The 25,056-nt window shown below is 48.8% G+C and overlaps 1 protein-coding gene across 3 annotated transcripts in view; it reads right to left on the minus strand.

Annotated features, from left to right (window-relative positions):
- Positions 1–25,056, minus strand: part of LOC135906960 (adenylate cyclase type 1-like) — a 236,863-nt gene that overhangs the window by 138,912 nt on the left and 72,895 nt on the right. For all 3 annotated transcript variants that reach the window (XM_065438596.2, XM_065438594.2, XM_065438595.2), the window contains exon 2: positions 6,671–7,370. In XM_065438596.2, the coding sequence (XP_065294668.2) occupies positions 6,671–7,243 (573 nt within the window). In that variant the 5' untranslated portion in view covers positions 7,244–7,370. The remainder of the gene's footprint in view (positions 1–6,670; positions 7,371–25,056) is intronic.

Genomic DNA, 25,056 nt, shown 5'->3' on the forward strand with positions numbered 1-25,056 from the left:
TTAAACGAGACACGCACGACAGTTGCGCATTCGTTCCGCGCGCAACAAAGCGCGCACGGTATTTAATAAAAATAATAAGATAAAAAGGAAACTTGTCCGTTCCTATGGCACCGACGAAATCTCGCGTGCACCAAACCAATTTCCATGCAAATAATGCGTCCCCCGCCTTATCGTACAACAACGTCGAGAGGAGCGTCGATGCACAGTCGGTCGTGTGTTTGCGCCGTCCCTCTCGCTCCAACACATACACGCGACTATACCTCGCTTTTACTCGTTCCAGAACAATCGAGAGCACGCGGCAGCCGCGGCCTCAATCCGTCGCCTCCTCCCTCCCTCCCGCTCTCTCTCTCTCTCGGCGGGAATGCCGCATTTCCTCGTGTAATACACTCACCCACAGTGCACGCACATACCTTTGTCCTTGTGAAATTAGGCTCGTTAGTTTTTGTTACCTCGCGCAAAAATAAATAAATAAACGAAAAAAAGATCGTACTGGACTTCTATAGGGGCGGTGTTCAACATGATCTGTTCGCTTTTTTGCGACTATCTTGACAATCGGTAAAATTTGCCGGTGGATCCCCAGGGCGCGGACCCCAATGCCCTGTGACGTAGTGCGTGATCTTTCGTAGGAAAAACGGGGGCTTCAGACTGCATGGACGGCACTGAAGACGACGCACTGTGTGCCGACAACTACACACGTGACAGTTTCCGATTTGTAATAGTGGGACCTATAAGGGTTGCGTGCAGCGGCAGGTGAATGAAAATTAATGTTTGATTCGCCTACATGGTGTACGCGTTGTTTAGCAAAAGAAAAGTAAGGTATCTATCGGTATTTTCTTCTCATCGACGTCACGATACGACTTTTCTACTCTAACAAAATGAAGGGGAGGGGGGGGGGGGAGAGACAGAAAGAAAAAAAAAATGCCGTCGAGTCTTTTTTATTTCCGTGTGACGAACGCGCCCCCTACAAGTTGACGTGAATATTTAAAAAAAGTTATGCAGAGCCAACGCACATCTCGGAATCTATGCGAAGCGACGCTTTCGCGAGGCGGTTAATGAAACGGTGCAAAATCTGCCCGCTTCATTCCTGAATCCTTGGTGTAAAAGAAGATGGCGCGCGCTCGACCTCTCGCGCACCCGTGGTGTACGTAGTATATATATATATATATATATATATATATATATATATATATATATATATATATATATATATATATATATATATACACGGTGTGTCGCTATACATTGCAGCACAGCGTGCAGCTAAAGGACGCCGCCTGAACAGCCCGACTGGATTACAGTGCTTGGTGACTTGGTCGTTTTAGAGGAAACATTCATACTGTTGCGTCAGTAAAGATAGGTGAACTAGCTTTTCAACAACTGTACTCTGTGTTGTTTTGTAAAAAAACAAAAAAAACACCGACAATAAAGAAGAAAAAGAAAAGAAGCGACTGTGGCCTAACCTGCTGCTGTGCTGGGCGACCGTGGTTCGATCCCGATATAGAGTACGTCATGCATTTTATTTTATTTCTTTTTTTTAAGTATTACCTATTCGGCAGGACAGCAGGCATCCAGCACCTACAGTCAGGAGAGTCCGGCAGGGCTCGCAAAGAAACCTTCGCTTTAAATGTGGGTTCGTTAAGGGAGTAAATGCGGTACTCGTGAGAGAGAGACACGAAACACGGCCGGCGAAAAGTCAGTCAGCCACTCGCCTCCCCCCCTGCGCGTGTCTGCATGGCCCACGCGTTTCACACAGGATTACGCACACTGCGTAGGAGCACTCGCGGTGCGAGTGTCGTATGGCATACGCGCGCAGCTGCTGTGTCATTCAAGCACCCCCCCCCCCCTCCCACCTTCTCACATCGCGCCTTCAGTTCTAAAATATGCGCGTCCACGTTCCAATTTCTCTCGTACTATAGTTGCATGCAACAGCGCTCTCTATACCCGCCGTGGCTGCTCAGTGGCTATGGTGTTAGGCTGCTGAGCACGAGGTCGCAGGATCGAATCCCGGCCACGGCGGCCGCATTTCGATGGGGGCGAAATGCGAAAACACCCGTGTACTTAGATTTAGGTGCACGTTAAAAGAACCCCAGGTGGTCGAAATTTCCGGAGTCCTCCACTACGGCGTGCCTCATAATCAGAAAGTGGTTTTGGCACGGTAAACCCCATAATTATTATTATTGCGTTCTCTATGTGAACCCTGTTCGGCTGGCTGCGTCACGGTAAGCGTAGACAAAAAAAAAAAAAGAATTCGGCCTATAGCAACAATTGAAAGTGAGATAACTTGATCGTGAGGGAAGTGAGATAACACTTTGAAAATGAGATAACGCTGTACCTTAACTTTATTCACGAACTTAAGGGAGAGTACACAGTGCACGCACCTCAGAGGTGTCGACTATACGCGTATCCCCTATGAGTATTCACGCATTATAGTATATACGCGCGTTTCTATAGCACAGCACGTGAGCATGCAAGTCACGCAGAACTATAGCACACAGATCAGAAGAAACAGAGACGAACAGTAATTCTGTTCACAACAAGCGTCGAACAGATTGAGAGCGCAAATCACACGTAAGCGCAGAACGCAACCACCGCTGGACATTAGCAGCACACCATCTGACCAACAAGTAAAGAGCGCGCATGAGTATACGCTATACGCCTCTGTGGTACGCCATCGCCGTTCTGCACTCTCATTAGAGAGTTTTAGCGCGTTTTAACCAGGAGATGCCAAGCAGTTCGGGGTGAAAGCAGCCGCTTTGCTAGTGCCAAAGCACAATTTAATAGCATAGCTTAACTTAATATTCTCGCTCGAGGCAGCCGCGAAGAGCTACGACCGAGACGAACAGCTCTGGGCCGTCCAGCAGGTCCTCGGGGCGCTCGAAAGGCAGGGACCCAGCGAGCCGGCAGCGGCGAGCGGAGCCCCTCGCCGAATAACGGCGACTTCGAAGATGTCTGTAGACTGCAGGCACAAATAAAGTTGGTTCCAATCCAATCCAATCCCCCGCCGACCAAGTCCGGTCGAGTCGGCTTGTCGGGCCGAAATCCGGTAGTCGGGTTCGCGCAAGCGCTAGAGAGTCGCGCCGTGCAAGCGTCGAGGCGACTTCAGTCAACCCGCCTGCGATGGCTGGGTTGGCTCGCCCAACACGCTTGACAAGATGCACGCAAACGCTGTCGGATCGGGATCGATCAGCTCGACATCTGACTCGACCCGACTGCGTCGAGTCGTAAACGCGAACGATGCTTTAGTAACGAACAAGCTGTTGCGACAAGGCTGAATGCGCAGGCGTCTTCCCCACCGCTTTACACACTTTCCGTCTTACAGCGCTGTTCCGAACTGGTTAGCGGCAGTTAGGTGTTCAGCCCGAGGGCGTATGCGGTCGCTATGTAGTAGTAGTGAAAGCATGAAATATTTCTCGTTACGCACGTTCAACGAGAACGCTCATTCAGCCTGGGACGAGCTACGAGGCGAAAGCATGCAAATTCTCGCGCGCGCGTTTAAGGCCTTGCACGGGGAAGAGGAGGCGCAGAGACGACTTGTTCTGCGATTTCCATTAGGCGTGGGTCGAAAGCGGATAATATAAGCACGCGCGAAAAGACCACGAAGAATGGTCGCTTGAACTCTATGCTCGGAGTTCGGACTAGTTAGTAGTCTATGTATGAGACATTTTTGGTTACCAGCACATATGGAGCTGTCTCAACTGTTCTCACGAGATAGCAAACACGTTTTTAAAATTCAGCACGAAAGTATTAGAATTTTCCGGACAATGGGGTCTTACTTTGTTTTTCCGAATCACACGGCGCAGGTGGCGGAAAAGGGTACAACTGGGATTCTACGTGCTTTGTTTATCCATCAACATTTCCTGCCTGCAGCGGATCAAATGTCACAGAATATTTATTATGACGGGGTTCCTTAATTCATGGAAAGAAAATGTTCCAGTACGTGCTGCGAAGTGTATAGGGGGAATCTCCTGACGCGAAGTTTCGCTTGAAGGGACGCTTTGATCGACACACATGGCTTCATCTAGACATTTTATTGTCTGCTGGTAACGAGCTATCCCTGTTCACTGAGTGCCGTCGAGAAAACCCGGGCGCCCGAGGAACTCAGCGCATCCCGCATAGATCCCTTGCTGCCGTGTTATTGTAACGGTTCTTGCTTTTGATTTGCCCTTCGTCAGCTTGCGCGAAACAAATCGCTATATCGGCCACTCGGCGAGACGGATGACAAGAAATGAATAGGATAGCATAAGAGGAAACGAATGTTCACACAGTGCGGCCCGTGGATTTCATTATGGGGTTGGAATTCTCGACTTGATTTTGTCGGGATAAACGCGGAAGCTGTTTCCCCGCTTGGCCTCGTGCTACGCAGAGATTTACTAAAACAACAATGTACTCGCAGCAACATATATATATATATATATATATATATATATATATATATATATATATATATATATATATATATATATATATATATATATATATGTTGCTGCGAGTACATTATATATATATATATATATATATATATTGCTGCGAGTACATTATATATATATATATATATATATATGTGTGTGTGTGTGTGTGTGTGTGTGTGTGTGTGTGTGTGTGTGTGTGTGTGTGTGTGTGTGTGTGTGTGTGTGTGTGTGTGTGTGTGTGTGTGTGTGTGTGTGTGTGTTTTGAAGGATGGTGGACAGATTGTTCTAGAGAAACTGGCCACCCTGTATACGCAATGCCTCATGACCTCGAGCATAACGGAATCTTGGAAGAACGCTAACATAATCCTAATCCATAAGAAAGGGGACGCCAAAGACTTGAAAAATTATAGACCGATCAGCTTACTGTCCGTTGTCTACAAACTATTTACTAAGGTAATCGCAAATAGAATCAGGAACACCTTAGACTTCTGTCAAGCAAAGGACCAGGCAGGATTCCGTAAAGGCTACTCAACAATAGATCATATTCACACTATCAATCAGGTGATAGAGAAATGTGCGGAATATAACCAACCATTATATATAGCTTTCATTGATTACGAGAAAGCGTTTGATTCTGTCGAAACCTCAGCAGTCATAAAGGCATTACGGAATCAGGGGGTAGACGAGCCGTATGCAAAAATACTGAAAGATATCTATAGCGGCTCCACAGCCACCGTAGTCCTCCATAAAGCAAGCAACAAAATCCCAATAAAGAAAGGCGTCAGGCAGGGAGATACAATCTCTCCAATGCTATTCATAGCGTGTTTACAGGAGGTATTCAGAGACCTGGAATGGGAAGAATTGGGGATAAAAGTTAATGGAGAATACCTCAGTAACTTGCGATACGCTGATGATATTGCCTTGCTTAGTAACTCAGGGAACCAATTGCAATGCATGCTCACTTACCTGGAGAGGCAAAGCAGAAGAGTGGGTCTAAAAATTAATCTGCAGAAAACTAAAGTAATGTGTACCAGTCTCGGAAGAGAACAGCAATTTACAATAGGCAGTGAGGCCCTGGAAGTCGTAAGGGAATACATCTACTTAGGGCAGGTAGTGACGGCGGATCCGGATCATGAGACGGAAATAATCAGAAGAATAAGAATGGGCTGGGGTGCGTTTGGCAGGCATTCTCAGATCATGAACAGCAGGTTGCCATTATCCCTCAAGAGAAAAGTATATAATAGCTGTGTCTTACCAGTACTCACGTATACGGGGCAGAAACCTGGAGGCTTTACGAAAAGGGTTCTGCTCAAATTGAGGACGACGCAACGAGCTATGGAAAGAAGAATGACAGGTGTAATGTTAAGGGATAAGAAAAGAGCCGATTGGGTGAGGGAACAAACGCGAGTTAATGACATCTTAGTTGAAATCAAGAAAAAGAAATGGGCATGGGCAGGACATGTAATGAGGAGGGAAGATAACCGATGGTCATTAAGGGTTACGGACTGGATCCCAAGGGAAGGGAAGCGTAGCAGGGGGCGGCAGAAAGTTAGGTGGGCGGATGAGATTAAGAAGTTTGCAGGGTCGTCATGGCCACAATTAGTACATGACCGGGTTGTTGGAGAAGTATGGGAGAGGCCTTTGCCCTGCAGTGGGCGTAACCAGGCTGATGATATATATATATATATATATATATATATATATATATATATATATATATATATATATATATATATATATATATATATAGCAAGAGCCAAGCAATGGAGCCTTCGGGTTGGTGTAGCCCTTAACACCTTCCGTCAGCTGGGCCTGGGACCGAGCAACTGAAGGCCATGTGAACGGGCAGAAGTACCCTACCCTCGCGTTTGCAGCGGATGCTCATAATCTGCTGCGGCTCCAGGGTCTAGGAACAAAAACACTATGCGGGAGATAAACCTCTTAACGGAATACGGATATCTGCAGTTGCCGCGCTAGAAAGCGTAGCCTGCATGCGCGCTTATTAAGCGCGCCGAGCGGCAACCCGTGCGCAAAACACACACCGCGTGCGCGCTGTTTACGGTGACACCGAGGTTCCGTATCGGTGATCGACCTATGCCAATTACTTTGGGCAGTCCAATGGCAGCCGCGTGCGCAAGCTTCGTGAGCGCGCCCGTTCCCTTCGTCCCTTAGAAAGCAAATGTCCATATATATATACATGCGGAACACCAACAGCGCGCGCGCGGCGGCAGCGCGCCATAGGGCTGCGCCGCCCGACTCACCTGCACCGTCCTGTCCTGTCCGGGCGGGACGTGGGCGCAGAAGACGGCGCACAGCGCGTGCACGACGCACAGGGCGGCGCCCAGCAGCAGCGCGACCCTCGTGCGCACCGGCAGCATGGTGTACGCCAGGAAGAGCACGAACAGCAGCTCCCAGAGGCCGTCGGCGGGGCCGCCACGCCGCAGCTGCCAGAAGCCGTCGCCCACCGACCATGGCATGGACAGCAGCGAGAAGGTGGAGGCGAGCGCCAGCGCGCCGTGACACAGGGCCAGCAGGGCCGAGTCCTCGAGCCTGCGCAGGGCCATGAAGCTGAAGGCGCCCAGGAACAGCAGGCCGTGCACCAGGTGCAGCAGCCCGAGCAGCGAGGGCGAGCCGCGACGGTACGCCAGGTCGATCGAGGCCAGCGTCACGTTCAGCGTCACCAGCAGCCCCAGCACGCTGGCGATCGAGGACTGCTGCAGCTTGAAAGTGTAGCGCTGGTACAGCTGCTCCAGGTCGGCGTTCTCGAAGCGCCGGCCGCGCAGCAGTCTCGAGAAGGCCGCCTTGCGGTGCATCGCCTTCACCGAGTGGTCCATGGCGCGAGGAGGAGGCCCGAGAGAACGCCCGCCGCTTGGCGCAGTTCTACCCTACAACTTCGGCACGGGCGGTGGCGGCTGTGTGCTGCAGTCCCGTGTTCAGCTCGTCTCCATGCTGACAAACGGCCTGCGCAACATAATAAATGTGGACGACCTGTAGGACGGCAACACACGTCTGTGACGCAACAACCTTGCGTCGACATTACTGCTCCACCCACAACGTAAACCCTCTGTATCGTCCAGCGTGCCATACACGTATTATACGTCACGTGCTAAATTTATTACAGGCTTAGCATTCGGCGCTGGCGCGAGTGGGGAAAGAAGCCAAACCATTTCTTCTGCAAGTCTTGTATCGGGCATCCTGTAAGAGAAGAGCAACTTAAATTTGAAATGTTTTGTTCGTTTCATGCGTGATGCGTGTGATGGGTGCCATTATTCAGAGGGTCATTGTAGGTGGGCATACAGTAGCAAATTCCTTTACTCTGACACCCAGAAAGGGAAAACTTGTTTGCGATGTGGAAAAACCTAGCTTCGCTACGGCAGCCTGTCTGACTACCTGACACAAACTGTTGGAACAGTCATGGGAAAGGTATAAACGCTTGCATGGCGGAGCCAGTACAAATCTCACTAATATAGGGCACAGCCTTCAAGAATCTATATGCCAGATTCTCGCCAACGACAACGTATTTTGAGAATGGGCCACAGTAATTCACAAGGCAGGCAAGTGTTTATACACGCGTTGAAACGGAAAGTGTCAACGATTGTACCGCTACAAATTCCACTAGAAAGATGTGATCGATGTGTCATAGCTTTCGTAACCAGCTAACTTAACCGTTCTGGGGACTACTAAAGGGCATTGGCCAGAAAAAAACAAAAGAAAATAAAAGCTGCTTGCGATTACAAAATGACCCGCCACGATAAGGGACAATGTCCTGAAGATGCAGCGCGCATTAAATGACATTGAGAGTAGCGGAAAATTTTCCGTTTGCAATACAATCAAGCAAAACACAATTATAGTAATTAATAAAAGGAAGAAAGAAAGATGAAAGGAATAAAAGAAATAGCTTGTGTCCTTTCAAACCCGCGAAACAAACAGTAGTCGCGGCCTACGCTGACATTTTTTTTAATTTTTTGCAAACAAGGGAAACAACACTATATATATATATATATATATATATATATATATAACAAAATCAATGACCATCGAAAGCATGGAACACTGTCATAAGACAGCGTATCTTCAGCATCCTTTTTTTTTTCTGCTATCGGGCTCCGACGCTCAAACAGCCGTTTACGTCCGCCGTTCTCCCAACATCCGCTTTTTTCCCCCTCCAAGATCATTTCCTGCAGCGCGCGCACACACAAAGCAGCGATTTGGAGCTCGCACCTCCCCTCTAACCCCGTTTCCCCAAACCGCCAACCCTTTCACGGTCATCCGCGCGCAGTCGCACACGTGGCACCCACATTCACTCGCCTTTTCCCTCACCACCCACCTTACCCGTTGCGTCTCCCCACCGCGAAGCTCTGACGTCCCATTACGGCACCGTCCTCGGAACGCGCAGGCAAACCCCTCGCAGGCACGAGAGAGGCAAAAGGCAAAAAGGAAAAGAAATAAAAATCCCCACGGGATGCGGACAGGAGCCGACGGCGAACTCCTTCGGTTTTAGCCCCCCTCGCTTCTCCCCCCTCCCCGGTCCCTATACCTGTCCCCGACATAGATAAAGAAAACCCGGGCTCAGCGGAAGGCGGATAATATGTGGAAACAAGTGCGCCTCTCCACGTGTGGTCAACTATACAGCGAGGGACGAAATACAAGCGGAAAGCGTAAAAGAAAAACATAACAAAAACAGGGGGGGGGGGGGAAGGAAACAATGGAAAGGAATTGACGCAAAGAGAGCACTTATCGAGCGGCAAGGATGGCGCAGCGATTTGTCTCGGAAACAAATTACGGGAAGCAAAAGCGCCGCGCAGGCGCCACCACCTCCTCGAAGGTTGTCGCAGCGGGGGTGCTCTCTTTCTTTGTTTTGTGCGCCGCTCGCCACCGGTCTTCCCGAGTCTTTTTCGTCGAAGAAAGGAGAAATATACCCACGGTCTCAGATTGCGAAAGGACAAAGTGCGGGCTGTGCAGAACGCGAATGCTCGGTTAGTACCGTGCAACCAAAGCGATTCTCGTGACGCCAGCCACTCAATAAAGCACGCAAAAAATGAGCACGAAACCGCGCTTATAGCTCCCTGAAAGCAGAAAAGGCGACTGCAGTGACGTCCGTTGGAACATCTGTCGTTGCGACTTCTTTTCTTTTCAACCTTGGCAGAACGCGCAGTCTCTTTCAGCAAATTTACTCAAATTGTCCGCAATTAAACATTTTCGGCACATCTATTTACTTCTGTTAAGCTTTCCATCTTCAGTATTTAATAGTCACAAGTAAGTGGGTGGCAAGGCTTTCCTACGAACTTCGATTGGAATGTCGTAATCGTACTGTGAATGAAACTTCACAGTGTAGTTCCTTCCCTTAGTTGTCTTTTTTTTCTTTATCAAAGGCGAGTTAGTCGAAGCAGCGGCTGTACAATTTCGCATATTTAATTTATCTTTCAATACATTTATTCTTTCTCTTTCGCTCGTCAAAATTTATAGGGGGATTTATAAGTGGTGTCTGAGTGGTGCGCGACAAATATAAACCTCTTCACTGCTAAAATGTCGCCACTGACGACGTTTCAGGCTGCAGCCCGCCAGGCGCAACCGCCTCTTGCCACCGCGAATGCAGGATCAGACGCGCGGTGGCGCGACTTCCTCCCGTGGTCATCACGGTTGGCTCCTTCGGTCGGCGCCCCACCCAATTTTGTTCAGCGCATTGCATGCTTTTTTCTTTCAAGGTCGCTCCGTACGGAAAAATTCGAGGCAACGTTTAAGCGATCGAAGAACGCTAGATATTCGATCGAAGAGTCAAGTGAGCAATCAGTCACGGAAGTATATCAAATCAAATCACGGAATATCAAATCACAATCACAGAAGTATAACAAACGTCTAACAAGCGGTAGGGAAAAGAAAATCAGAGAGAGAGAGAGAGAGAGAGAGAGAGAGATAGAGAGAGATCTACTGAATTCAGCAGTTACGAACGATAAGCAGAAAGTACAGATTAAAAAAAAGCATATGAAATTAAGGAAACGAAGTCGGAAAGGTAACAGACACAAATCACCGTCTTAGCGTCATGCGACCTTCGTGTTTGGAACCGTGTTTACGTGATGTAAAACAACTTAACCTGCCAACCGTTCTGTGTGAATTCTGCTGTCATCAACCGGCCGATATGCTAAGGTGAAGCAGTTAGTCTCGAACACTTGAAACACACTTTCGTTTTTGCACGTTGATGTGCGCCGATACATGAGGTCAGCACGAGAAAAACAACTTTCGCTGTCTATATATACCTCTCTTATCTTCCCAACGACGACAAACACCAAAAGCGAGCTTACCTTCGAATTTATCTGTCTGTTGAGATGACATCGACCGTTGTAGTAGGGTTTTTGCCACCTACAACAACATCTCTTGCACGATTCGTCAATCGAAATGTGCCGCTGGCATTGCACTTGCGTCAGTCACGATAGAATGGATAACGTCTCCCCACGGAAAGTAACGCAGCAATAGCAATAACAAAATCCGTACTATCGTACGGCTTAGCGCCACTGAAAGAAGAAATTCGATTTTTCAAGATGAACGCGGAGTTTGTCGCTGCTCGGAGAACGAAGAACGGCAGCGAGCGATTTGAAAATGACCGCCCGTGACACGTGGTTCAGCATTTTCAGTACGCGTGGGAAGCGCCCGCAGTGAGGCATTTTATCTGCGGGCACGTTGAGAATTTGTGCGCTGGCTCCTTTGGCACTGTCTCCATTGGTCCAGCGTAGCAACGAACGCCATCTCAACGTGCAGGAGGAAAGCCGCCCCCTTTCCCAAAGAATACGATTCAGGTCCATGCAGTATTTACGAAATGCCCTTGCGCTATATAAATGCTCGTAAAGTAACATGTCAGCCAATCGTGGCGCTGGACATTTTATTAGCGAAGGCTTGTGACACAAATGTGAACGACAAATTTCGTAAATGCGGCTCCTGCGGTACCCTGCAGCGCAACGAAAACGATTAGGCCTGGTCAGCCAATCAGGGAAGCCAATTCATATACGGTAGTACGATTAACCTTCCGCTGCGTATTACTGCCTTCATGTTGGGCACCACAAACATATGCGCACGATGACGCAACAGTGGCCTAAATTTTGCGCTCATCCCCTCGACCACTTCAGCGCTATTTTCTCCCTTGGCGACATGGCCCCGTTGCTCGACAAGATGACGTCGCAAGGAACTCAACTTACATATGCGACCGCCTGCGGACCAGTTTCATTTGTTGCCCATAAAATTTCCATTCCAGGAAGAACATCGAACCAATTAATGTTGAAATTCATTCGCTGACAGCAAATCACGTCTCTTGTCAACGAACACCATTCACGTGCGTGTCTTCCTTACGTACATTATTGTCACCAATTTAGAACGGTTAGCTGCATTATCAGCACCCCTGAGACCCATGAATGTGTCAAACGACCGCCGCCTTTACGGAGAGGGTGTATACGCTAGATGCGTACTAATGTTTACATAGCAAAACAATAGTCCTGCACGCTTTTAGGCGGCTCCTCCCCCTTTCCTGAAAGCTTATCGCTCCGAACAAAGAACCATTGTGACGAATATACACATCAACCGCCGGAAAATAAACACCGTTGGAAATGCACCGCAAACGATGGGCGTGAGTGGTGCGTTCCAGAGAAACAGGTTGACCCCTTAATCCGAGAACAGACAGGAAAAGAAAAGAACCCATGGCGCGCGCGCGCACGCACACACACACACACACAGCGAGAGAGAAAGAGAGACTCTCTCTCTCTCTCTCTCTCTCTCTCTCTCTCTCTCTCTATATATATATATATATATATATATATATATATATATATATATATATATATATATATATATATATATATACCCGCCGTGGTTGCTCAGTGGCTATGGTGTTGGGCTGCTGAGCACGAGGTCGCGGGATCGAATCCCGGCCACGGCGGCCGCATTTCGATGGGGGCGAAATGCGAAAACACCCGTGTGCTTAGATTTAGGTGCACGTTAAAGAACGCCAGGTGGTCGAAATTTTCGGAGTCCTCCACTACGGCGTGCCTCATAATCAGAAAGTGGTTTTGGCACGTAAAACCCCAAATATTATTTATATATATATACATATATATATATATATATATATATATATATATATATATATATATATATATATATATATATATATATATATATATATATACGCACTATGCGACAGTGCGTATCCGCGGTCAGAAATTTGGAATTTGTGCGAAACCGAATAGCACATTTTTTACTCTCTCTGTTTACTCTCTTTCTCGTGTACTTACTATTGTTCAGCATACTCGTTATCTTTACACGCTGACTCGGTCCTACTAGAGCAACAGAATGACACCAAAATTGTTTCATCGAAAAAGAAAGCATGCGGTTCGTCCTCATCCTTCGGCAACTATATACGCGGAACAACAACTGGCGACCAGGCACTATGAAGGATTCAAACCTCGATACGTGCGCTCAAAAGCGCTCAACATCTCTTTCTCCCGGGGGAATCAAAAGGAATGAAACGAGGAAAGTGCCGTTCAATTTTGCCACTGAACTTTACCGACAGAACCGCGGCCGGTTCCCGTGCTTCATAAAATATTAGGCAAGAAACGAGAAATCCCGGCGGGTGCGCTACAACAATGTTCCTTCGCTGTGACGATGCGATGAGCACGTCCTTGTAATGTACCAGTACTCCAACCCGATTGCTTCAACAAAAAATAAATAGATAAATAAATAAGAAAAAAAAAGAACGAGCGAACGAACGACTGAAAATGCCCGCTCGAAGCAACCCGGCGTACTTGACTTGTGGAGCCCGAACGACCCCACATACATATACCGTGCACCCGCTGGGCTTGCTGCGATAACCCCAACCGCATCCGGACTGCTCTCGTTTGAAACACGCAGAATATCGCTGCTCTGCATTGCGTTACTTTCCTTTTTTTCATGCCGACACCGGCGGCTCTCCAAATGTGAGAGCCGGTGGGCTCTATACAATAACGAGCTATAGTACGCATAGCGTCCAAGTGAATGCGGATAGCACGTGTTGTACATGCGTGTGCGTACATTTGTCCGTGCGTCCTTGCGCAGACGGCTTGTCATGTAGTTATGCGCCGGCATTGTTGTTCGTCTCGCGTTCGGTTGGCCCGGTGCCTCACAGTTTACTGTTATTCTTGAACGTACAGCTTTGTTCTTTCTTTGCTTCGCTTGGAGCCTCAGTGCTCGAGATCTCTGATACATAGAACAAATAGAGAAAAAGAAAAGACAGAAAGAAACATTGGAAACCGACGGATGTTGAAGTCAAGGTAACAGCACCGTCAGTTTAACTAATGGCGTTTTTCACTGGTCGATCTGGAGCAGCCGCCTGAATCCTCGAGCGAGCGCTCGGCTTTCACCAATCCGAGTCTGCCAGTGGAACGCACGAACGCTCCGCGGGAGATCACACAGGAAGTCTGCGTGCACGTGACACAAACCGGTTCCGCAAACTATGCACAACACAATGTTGTGCGATGGTTGTGCGTACCGACCGGGTACCGATTTCGCTTGAAGACGGAAGTGACGCCATGTGACGCATTCTATTTCCGCCCGAATCCGCGCCTCGGCGGCGGAGCAAGTGAGAGCGATCCGGCGCGGAGCGAGTTGATCCGAAACGACCAGTGGAACGCGCGAACCCGCTCCAGATCGACCAGTGAAATTCGGATTCGTTGCCGCGGAGCAAAAAATCCTGCTCCGAATCGACCAGTGAAAAACGCCATAAGCTAAGAAACTACATGCGACAGAGGCAGTTAAGAGAGAGGGTCCTCTTGAGAGAGAGGAGCTCACGCGTTCTTGGCTTAGCGCTTTAAAGTCACAGCTCACAAATCGCACAGCGCAACTCTTCGTACATTGTTTTCACTGCCACGAAAATCTCCGGCGGGAGAGTTCGTCGCCCACCGGCCGCAGCAGGCCCCGCACCGGATCGACCAGCTTCTCGGCCAGACATTCAAGCTGAACCGGTGTGCAAAGCAGCAGAACGAAACGACGCCAAAGAAACGACGCATCAGAAAGAAGACGATGACGAAGAATAAAACTTGCGGAAACAACAACGAGAAAGAATTGCCAAGGGAAAAGGGAGAGGAGGCAGAGTGCGTTGAAGCTTTTTACACTCCGGAACCGGAGAAACAGAATAAAGACAATGTGGACGACGAGGAGGATGCGAGGGGGACGGCGGCGACAGGCCACGGTTGGCGTGTCCGTGGCGGTCGGCTGCGCGCGCAGGGATGTATACAGGAAGTTTAATATCCTCCTGCCCCGACGCACAGCAGGAGGAGCTCGCCGTGTTGTTTTCCAAAGCAAAACTGACTCCGTCCAGCAGCCCCAACCGCAACACCATTTTTCTTTTTTTTCTTTTCTGGCTCCACCCCCAAGATGCCGCAAGGGGCTTGACGAAAAGAGCAACCTGGGAGAAGACCGAAAGGAAGGGAGGGCGGTGGTGTCGGCGGTGAAACGCAAACAATATGACCGTCAAGAATATACACACTGTATGAAAGTGGCGCATGCCGAGCACGACTTTGGCCTGCACACGACTTTGGCCTCCCCGCCACTTCCCCCCTCTGGATCCCACGCGGCTAAAGACGTCAAGCGAAAGCGCTAATCAAGAGCGCGCGGGGGGTCACCTTCATTCACCTTCATTTAGCTCTCGCCTCATTCACTGGCGCCTTCATAAACGGAACGAGGCGGGAAAAGGAAATAAGCAAGCGTGCGGCTTCCCGTCCGACACTGCGTAGGGGCGCGACGTGCGCAGAAACGCTGTTGCTTTGTTTTCCGTTTCTCCGCCCTTTCTTGTAAAGAAAAACGGTTGGGTTGCTTCGGTATATACGAGTTAATGCATAATGCAACCTCGAGCGGGAGCTTTTTTTGTTATTGTTCCTTTAACATGCGACAGGGTTACTTGAACGTAGCTGCCAGGGTAGCAAACGATGTACTTTGCTATGAGTCACCGCTACCAAAAATATTTTTTTGAGAAACATTCTTTGGCGTTGCGCACATTCTAAACACCCACGAGCCAAAGGCAACATATATAGACACTATGACTAAACTGGTTTGCGTCACTTGGTCTACCCGTATCCCTGAGACATTATTTTAACAAACCATAAATTTAATTTATATATATACGTTGCGCTGACGGAAACTGCTATCGATGCAACACCACAGTGACAGCGCCTGGGGCACTGGTAATTGTTTCGGCATAAACGTGTTTTTCTCTCTTTCTTGGGGTGACGGCCGAAACCAGAGGCGCCAAAGTAAGGTTATAAGCGCAATAGATGCTAGCGCATTCAATACATCCCGGAGGTATACAGATACATAGAAGCGCTATAGCCACACACGGTTGGTTATGTTCGCGTGCACTCATTCCGTGCCACTTAGATACGCAAGCCCTGCGGACATTCAAGGCGGGGCACCTTGCATGCTACAGGTCCCCGCACGTGACCTTTCCCGTGCGAACATTGAGTACGGGTACCGTAAGCCGTGCGGACGTTCGGCAGCAGCAATTGTACGCAATGCGTATTTTACAACTCTGGCACCTCGTTAGAATGCAGTTTGTCCCTGAAAGCGCTATACACGTTAGTGCATAAACGTGTATAGACAAGTCCTTTTTCTACCCATGAGCTCGCACTCTGACCTTTTCTTTTTCGAGGCGACGACAGGAACGGCACGTTGCGAAACACCGCGCGGCGGACAATGGCATTTCTGACCAAGAGTGACAACCACACCTAAGCGACAGGACGCTGTAGCCTGTGAAGCAAGTGCGGGCGACCCTTCGCAAGGCTGTACAAGCTAGAAGGCCGACAACCCCAGCGCACATGATTGAAGAGAAAACGTTCGCCGCGCACTCCCGAGTCATGACACGTATAAGCTGTAGACACGCCGTGGTGGCGCAGTGGCTTTGGTGTTGCGATGCTGAAGCCGAATATTAGCAGTAGCAGTCTTTCCATGGTACTAGTAAGCTTTGTTTAAGAAAAAAAAAAAGTATGTGCGCTGTACTGGGACCCTCAGTCGAGGGATCCGCTGGCCGAGGCGGCTACATTTCGATGGGTGCGAAAGGAAAGGAAAAAAAGCGCCCGTGTAGCGTACCGTGCACTACACGCAGTATACCGTGACCGCCCCAGGCGGTCAAAATTGTTCCTGAGTCCCTTACTGCGGTGTGCAACATAATGATATCGTTGTTCTGGCAGGCAAAATCAGATAATTTACATAATAACGGAAGCTAGAAAACGGCTCAGACAGCAATGACCACAGTTGACCTGCTTGCCGTGTTCACCAGCAATCTGCGCATATCGGCGTTAGCTATCTCTACGTTGCAGCGCAAGCATTCGCGCGAGAAATTGGAGCGAGTATTGTGGACGATGACGTACACAGACCAGAAACTACACCGAACAGAAGTGCTGACTACAGCACGTGCAACACCGGTTTAGGACATCAGTTAGCTTCGCGTGGCGAAAGCATCAATCGCGCTATCAGAAAGAGAACTTGAACTTGTCAGAACACTGATTAAGGCCGACCTCTCAGCTTTTCTATCATAATAAATACCTCTCTCTGAATCTGTGATAACATGAAAGGCGAATGCGGCGTGCTTGTATACTGCATGGTGTAGGGGTTGGAGTACGGAGTTCGGGATGAAAAACCCAAACTTGGGGGTATTTATTTACATTCTATACAGGGCGGTGAGCGACAGGTAACAGGCGTACAGTCATTACGGGCCGGCAGCAACTCGGACGCTGCGGCCCGCGGCAAGAAGTTCGAGAGAGGTGAATCAGGGAATCAGGGCATGTCCCAGAATGCTCAGGTCTCTCTGGAAGGCTTCTTATAAGCCCTTCGAGCACTGCAAGTCACGTCATGTTTGACCAATGGGAGAGTCCACTCCGATGACGCCACTTGCAGCCAATGGTAGGCGCCCGTGTCGTGGTGTCACACCTGGCGGCTTGCTGCGGTCTTGCCTCGCAGACTGGCAATGGACTTCGAACAAGGAGAAGGGGAGGGCTGCACCTGCTTCATTGTCGGATGCCCACCTGCTAATCCCGGCGGCGCACGAACTTGTTGGCACGTAAACTTGTTGCCTTAAACTTGTTTGCTCGGCCGCTTCTCTGGAATGCGCTTTCCTGCTCCTGCATTCCTCAATTAGCTGTGCTGCAATCCGATGTGGTCTGGGGAACTCGAAGTAATCGCAGGAACCAGCTCCATATCTAACAGCTCGTCCTCGCCCCGGTTGTTCTGAATGGCCGGTGAAATCAATTCGCTGGCCATGAAGAACGCTGATAGAAGCTGCAGGGTACTGGGGTCGAGCCACGTTTGACGAACTTCGGGATCCTTGGCCCTGGAGAACAAACAAACAAAACAGCACAGCGCTGCACCACGCGTAAGCGCAGGCTCTTCACCTCTGACTCGCCAGGCTATTACTGAGTCATAATGCACTCTTATCTTTTATTTCCCCCAATTTTGACCAAACAGTTCCAACCACCCTTTCAAACAGCTATCCATTTCTCCTCGATTGCCGACAAGACCAGAGTACTATTGTTGTTGCAAAACAAAAGGGTCGCTGACGATGCAAACAACAAATGAAAACAGCCGAACATAACTTAAGTGGCCTAACTACACGAACAGCATGTTTCCGATCTATCGCAGTGGCGTACATATCGCACGTAATGGTGCCACTGAACAATCTGGTCAACCTCACAAGTACGTAATCACAAGTGCACCAGCCTTGTGGTCACTAAACAGAACGCGCACTTGCGTTGTAGGCAAACTTTTCATTTACGCTTACTCACGTTTCTTGCCTGAAAGTCCTACAGGACACGTGACGTAAACGAACAATTAAACTCGCGGGACTTACACACTCCGCAGAACTCTTAAAATGATGCGTCTTCTACTAACTCGTTCCACGCGTACTTATAATAGAAGTCAGAATACGGCTGCCCTCAACACACAACAGCAACCCAGTCATAAATCTGCTTCCTTCCGTCCACACAGGACACGCGCTAAAGGAACTAAGAACGCTTCTCCGTGCAAATCATGCACTCACTGAAAATCTACGCGCTTAACCTTAAAATTCAAAAACACTTAAAAAGAAAGAAGGTTAAATAACACACGCGCTTTACCATAGGCCTTTCGACGATAACCTTGACCTTCAGGTTACTCACACATACAAAAAAAAACCTATCTACTTATTAATGAGCATCTCGCGAGACTACATGTTTACATAAACCTCATCTTTCAAATCTCGGAGCTTTCTCAAACGAAAACACAAACAAAGCTCAAACCTTACACATTGAAAGACATCCTAGTTTCAAATCGCGAAAACCTTCCGATGCTCAAAATAAAAAACACACTTCATTTCTACGGAAGGGCTCTTGGCCTCCCTTTGCAAACGCTTACGTCTGACTCATACTCTGAGCCGTCCTCGCGGTCGTCGCGGCTTGAAAGCTACTCTGGCTGCCGAGAGACAACAAAAGGGCTGACTAACTATCAGCTCCCCCAAGACGTTACGGTCTACTGCCAATTTGCGTCCCCGCGCCCCGCTTTCAACACGAACTCGATTGACCGCGTCGCTACTCCCCACCTGGTCTCGTCCTGCCACCTTGCGTTTCTTCGAACTGCACGCTGAGCTATGAAAAGAACTACGGAACGACGAGGAGATTAACTGCCCCGTGCCCTTTGTCCGCGTCCGCGCAGAACATTCTTCGCGGTCCCCCTTTGACCGGTGGCTCGACCATGTTGGATGCGTCAACATCGTCCTAGACGACCGCACCTTCTTCCTCGCGCCCTGCCCTTTTGGGTTTCTCGCCATCTTTGGCGGCGCTACATTAATTACCGACTTTCGGTTTTTACCGCGCTTCTTTTTAAGGCGCTTTCTCTTTGCACTAGCCTTCATGTCGCCTTCTCGTGCCTCGTGCTGGCCGGTACACATTTCGTCGGCCCGGATCGGCCTCTTACCCGCATTGTCTGAGTGATTTACATTTAAATCTACTCTCTCTCTGCCTCGACTGGCGGACAGCTCAACCGACTCTGGCACAATGCAGCAGGCTTTACTCGAGTAAGACAACTCGCACTCTTGCGAACTGCCCTCTACTACATTGCCCAGCGCACGCTGTGAATCGGCACACAGCCCGTCGGTATCGATCGCTGTCTCACGCGCACAGTCCGAATGATTAACTGAATCATCCCTATCTAGGCCATCTAGACTGGCGGAGAGCCGCACCGATCCCTGAACAATGCAGTTGTTCTCTCGTGAGCTACGGAGCTCGCCACCCCGAGAACTATTCTCAACTGCATCGTCCAGCTCGCACTTCACTTCTGCACGCACATCTGGCTCTACATGGGTGCTCGCGTCTGGCGCGTCAACAGTACCCTTTTCTTCGCTAGCAATCTCGCTAACATTACCAGCGACGCACACGCTCGGTAACTGTGCCAATTTGTTCGCAGCTGGCCTAGCTGTCTCCACAGTCATCTGTTGGCACAGCACCTCGTCGCTCTCCTTGCGGCCTTTAACGGCCTCTGTTGCCACTAAGGCATCGTTAGCAGCTAGCCTTTTCCCTTCACTTAAGAATCTGCAGCCAATCTCACAGGCACTACTCTTTTCGTCGGCTTCTGGCGAAAATCTGCTAGATGCTTCCTCATTCTTTCGCTCTGTACTTCCAACAGAATTCTCAGACAGCCGTTGTCTCTGTGCCAATAACTGATCACAATACTGTATCTCTTTGATCAGTGCTGCCTTCTCTCTCTCATACTTTTGTTCACGCTCAAGTTCGCGATCATTCTCACGTCCGTGACGCTCACACCTAAGAGTAAGTTCTTGAAGCTCATGCTTCCGTTCATTCTCGCGTTCTTCACGCTGACGCTCACTCCTAAGTTCACGACGCTCTCGCAAACGTACACGACGCACACGCTCCCGTGGCTCCTGTATCACTTCCCAAGCAAGCTCAATGCTTTTGTGATCATTGCCACTATCATTAATCGCCTTTATGATAGCTGGCGTTTCCATCCGTTCGTCCGCCTCAACTCCCAAATCGTCGCACACCAACAACAAGTCTAACCTCGTCAACCTTCTAAGATCCATGGCAGCTGCCCCGACAGGTGGTTAAAACTGTTTTCCTTAATTAATTTGTGCAAATACACAGTGCAACAAACTCCCGATTCCCAGAACTATCAAAATTGAACACACAACCTTTGAGTCTGACGAATCATAAGGAAAAAAACCACGCGCTCACTTACGGTTGCAGCACCCTGCCATCCGGTTCATTTGTCCGCTGTCCCCGGTTCCTCCGGACTTCCTGGGTCGAAGGCTCGCTCCTTCTTCGCTACTCCCAGTTTCTTCGGACCTCTTTCGACGAAGGCTCTCTCTTCTTCGTTCTTCCCGGTTCCTTACGATCTCTCTCGACGAAGGTTGATTCGTAGCGCTGCCACCAGCTGATGCATTCGGAGGCGATCCTACCGCTGCCAACCAGATGTAGGGGTTGGAGGGACGGACGTCGGGATGAAAAACCACAACTTGGGAGGGATTTATTTTACATATTATACAAGGAGGTGAGAGTCATTTAACAGTCGTACCGACATTACGGGCCGGCAGCAACTCGGACGCTGCGGCCCGCGGCAAGAAGTTCGAGAGAGGTGAATCAGGGAATCAGGGCATGTCCCAGAATGCTCAGGTCTCTCTGGAAGGCTTCTTATAAGCCCTTCGAGCACTGCAAGTCACGTCATGTTTGACCAATGGGAGAGTCCACTCCGATGACGCCACTTGCAGCCAATGGTAGGCGCCCGTGTCGTGGTGTCACACCTGGCGGCTTGCTGCGGTCTTGCCTCGCAGACTGGCAATGGACTTCGAACAAGGAGAAGGGGAGGGCTGCACCTGCTTCATTGTCGGATGCCCACCTGCTAATCCCGGCGGCGCACGAACTTGTTGGCACGTAAACTTGTTGCCTTAAACTTGTTTGCTCGGCCGCTTCTCTGGAATGCGCTTTCCTGCTCCTGCATTCCTCAATTAGCTGTGCTGCAATCCGATGTGGTCTGGGGAACTCGAAGTAATCGCAGGAACCAGCTCCATATCTAACAATGGTGAATCCTAGCGATGTTTACGTCGATAAAGAATCGGTCCGGAAAAGCCAGCGTTACGTGCGTCTCCGTGTCTCTCTCTTTGTCCTCGATTATGTCGTCACGCTGTACCACCTCGCACAAACCGCGCTATAGATATTCGTCATCTCGCAAAAGCGCGGGCCGGCGTCACGCAACGGACATTTGGACGATGCCTTGGTGCCGATAATAAAAAACACTTATTGCAGCCTCGGTGCAAGCAAATGTCGCGCACGAGATCGTACAATTATTTTCGGCAAAGAACTTCAATAGAGCCTTACAAGTTGCGCAAAGAAAAAAGAAATGTGCGCCCAATTTCGCGCAGCAAGGAGAATGGCGCATTGAAAGCAACGCTCTGCGCCTGCTTTTACGTACACGTGTTGTTGAATTGCATCGATCGAGACGCTTTTGGAGCCGGTAATTCAGAATTTACGTACGCCGCTGTATACGGAAGGAACGAGAGCGCTTCTGTCTCCCTAAACGAACGAATCAGTCATTCGGCATCATCACGCGCGCCTTCCTAATTAACTTCGATAGAACAGTTTCTAAATTAGCATCGACCCACAAGTGCTTCCTGTTGTCCACAAACCTTGGCGCTTCTCTCGAGATCGTTTTTTGTTTCTTCCGACGGTGCGACGCATTAGCTTAATCGAGTTCAGCGGGACGCAATACGCGGAATTTTATGCGCACGAGCTAAAAATAAACCGCATCCTATTTTCCCTCTCTTTCCAAAGCGAAATACAAACAAACATGGCGACGGCGAAGAAGAGCACTTTGATATGCTATAACACTAATGCACCGATGGCGGCGCGTTCTCGTTTCTTGTATAGTTAATTCGCTAGTGATATCCAATCCATTGATTAGCCGTGCAGTTAAGCAGCCGGTGCATGTGCGAAGGGCGCAAATCAAAGCAACACGAAAAAAGGCGTAAGAAGCTTTCCTTTGGGTGGAAAAAGGAATTTAAAAAAAACGTAATATTAACGCGCACACGAAGAAACAATCTTCCATGATTTGCATAATATATCTTCAGTGCCAACAGCACCCCACAGTGACGTCATCATTTTAACTTCACCGATTATCATCGTGCATGCATATGATGCAACACCGCGGAAAAAGACTAAGAATGGCGCGCATATGAGCGCTATATATAGGGAGATGGTGGACGTCTTCAAGCACAGTAAGTGCGAAGTTTACGACAGCATGAAAGGCAGGACACGTGAAAGCACTTTAGCTTGTCGGGGCTTCCACATATATCAATATTTTTTGTACATCTTTTCTTTCCTTTCATTATCTTTTTTTCCTCTTATCTTTGTAGTGAAATGCTGAGTGAAAAAAAAGAAAAAGGTAGCAACTAGTGGAGAAAGCACCAGACACGCACGCATAACTATTTATTGAATGCGGGCCCCACGCCGCCAAGCAACTTGTAACTCGGTAAAACTTAAGCGAGGCATGTCAGTGACGCACGCTTGTAAAGAATACGTGAAAGCTGCATGCGAATAGAAGAACCACGATAACCAGTGCGGCGCTCAAAGAACGAAAGAAAGAAAACGTGTGCTTACAGTAAGCAGAAATGCAGCGCGGGAGGAGTAACAAAGCGCATTAATAAATATGCAGCGTCCCCCGCAGTAAGCTTAAGCAACACAATAAGCATATGGTCTTTCAGCGTTCTTGTGGCTATCTATATCGTTATGTGCGGCACGGACATTTCAGCGAAGGCAGATAATTAAAAAAAAAGAGAGAAGCGGTCAATATTCTATTGCAGTACGAAATGTCAACTATAGACCCTCCTTCGCCATTGATGCCTTTGAGTAACTACGCTTAAAATACTCTCAATTTTATATATGGGTAATATATATATATATATATATATATATATATATATATATATATATATATATATATATATATATATATATATATATATATATATATAAAGAAAACAGTATGCCGAGACAATTGCAACGGTAACGTTCTTGGCTATGTGTGGTGAGGGGAGAGACGCGTCAACGCAGGACAGATCACGAACGATACTAACGCAGACGCGTGCTCCCACTGAGTCTTGCACCCGAAAGAAAACGATAGAGTGCAATTACAAATTACCAATGCATTCCTTGGAAAATGAAGCTGACTTTACTTAATCGTGCGCAGGTCGGGAAAGGTTAACTAAGAAATTACCTCGAATTTCAGCGATTCATCACTTTTTGCCGTTAAACTAAATTTTATATATATATATATATACATATATATATATATATATATATATATATATATATATATATATATATATATATATATATATACAAGCTTCTACTATAAGTATGGTATGTCAGGGCGAAATACCGAAACGGGCACAAACACTTGACGGACAAGGAGAAGCGCTACTAACAAACATTCAATAACAAGAGACCACGCACCGGTGGTCGCTTCCGCTACTGCACCTGGATGCGAGGTGCGACACCAGGAGACAAAGATGATACTTATATGTATGCTGGAGCGACAACACGGCTATGCGTTTACTTTGGAGGAATTTTTTAAAGCTAAGCTCTCTTTGCCTACACCCTGCCGGGTTTGGCGTGGTTGACGGTTGAAGTCTGCGGCTCGGTCGGTTGGTATCTAGGCGGATATATCTGGGGATACATATACGAAGGTGCTCTCTCGTACGACTTGCCGGTACAGAGCATAGTGCAAAACGGCACCGGATATGGCGTAACAGGGGCCGCCCGGGCCGGCAGGCGATCTACGTAAGCGTGGCCGTAAGCACCCCTCAAACGCGCCCCCGTTGTCACGCTGTCATCATCATTCCGTCACCGTGGATCCGTCGTCGTAAACGACCACCACCATGATCATCGCCATCATAGAATCGTCATAAGGCTTACGTAATGCCGTCGTCATTCCATCGTCACCCTGTCATCGTCGTCATTGCGTCGTGGCCATGCAGTTGTCATGCATTCGTGGACTTACCGTCGTAGCGATGTCGTCGTATACTCGTTGCGTCGTGATTATTCCAGCTTCGTCATCCAACTGGCGTCACGCCGTCGTCGGCACCCCACTGTCGTCGAGCTGTCGTTGCCGTCATACGATCGACATCATTTCAAGATCGTCGAACAGCAGTCGCCATACCACCGTCGTCGTCGTCGTTCCACCGTTGTCCCTCCTTCTTTATTCCGTCGGCGTCATCGCGTCGTCGTCACACAGTCGTCATGCAGCCATGTTCATTCAGTCATCGTCATTCGTTCATAGTCACTGCAGGGTCGTCATGCCTGAGAGTGACCTACGTGCGTGCAGCGCTGATGATCTCGAAACTTTCGGAACCCCCGCCGCTTTGGACGCGAGGAAGTTTGGCACGCACGTGATAAGAACATCAGTAGCAGCAGTGGCGTGGCGTGACGCGACATATTCATAATGCACCGACGACCAGCGTGTCAATTTCGTGTTCCTCACTCGCTACCACACGCACAGGCGTAGACAGACACATACGCACGCACGCATATGCACAACGCCGAGGTGAAATTGAAGCCTACGAAGCGCGGGCTCCGATCGACTCGGCCACCCTGTAAAT

Source organism: Dermacentor albipictus, chromosome 1 (genome assembly GCF_038994185.2).
Source record: "Dermacentor albipictus isolate Rhodes 1998 colony chromosome 1, USDA_Dalb.pri_finalv2, whole genome shotgun sequence".
NCBI classification, from domain to species: Eukaryota; Metazoa; Arthropoda; class Arachnida; order Ixodida; family Ixodidae; genus Dermacentor; species Dermacentor albipictus.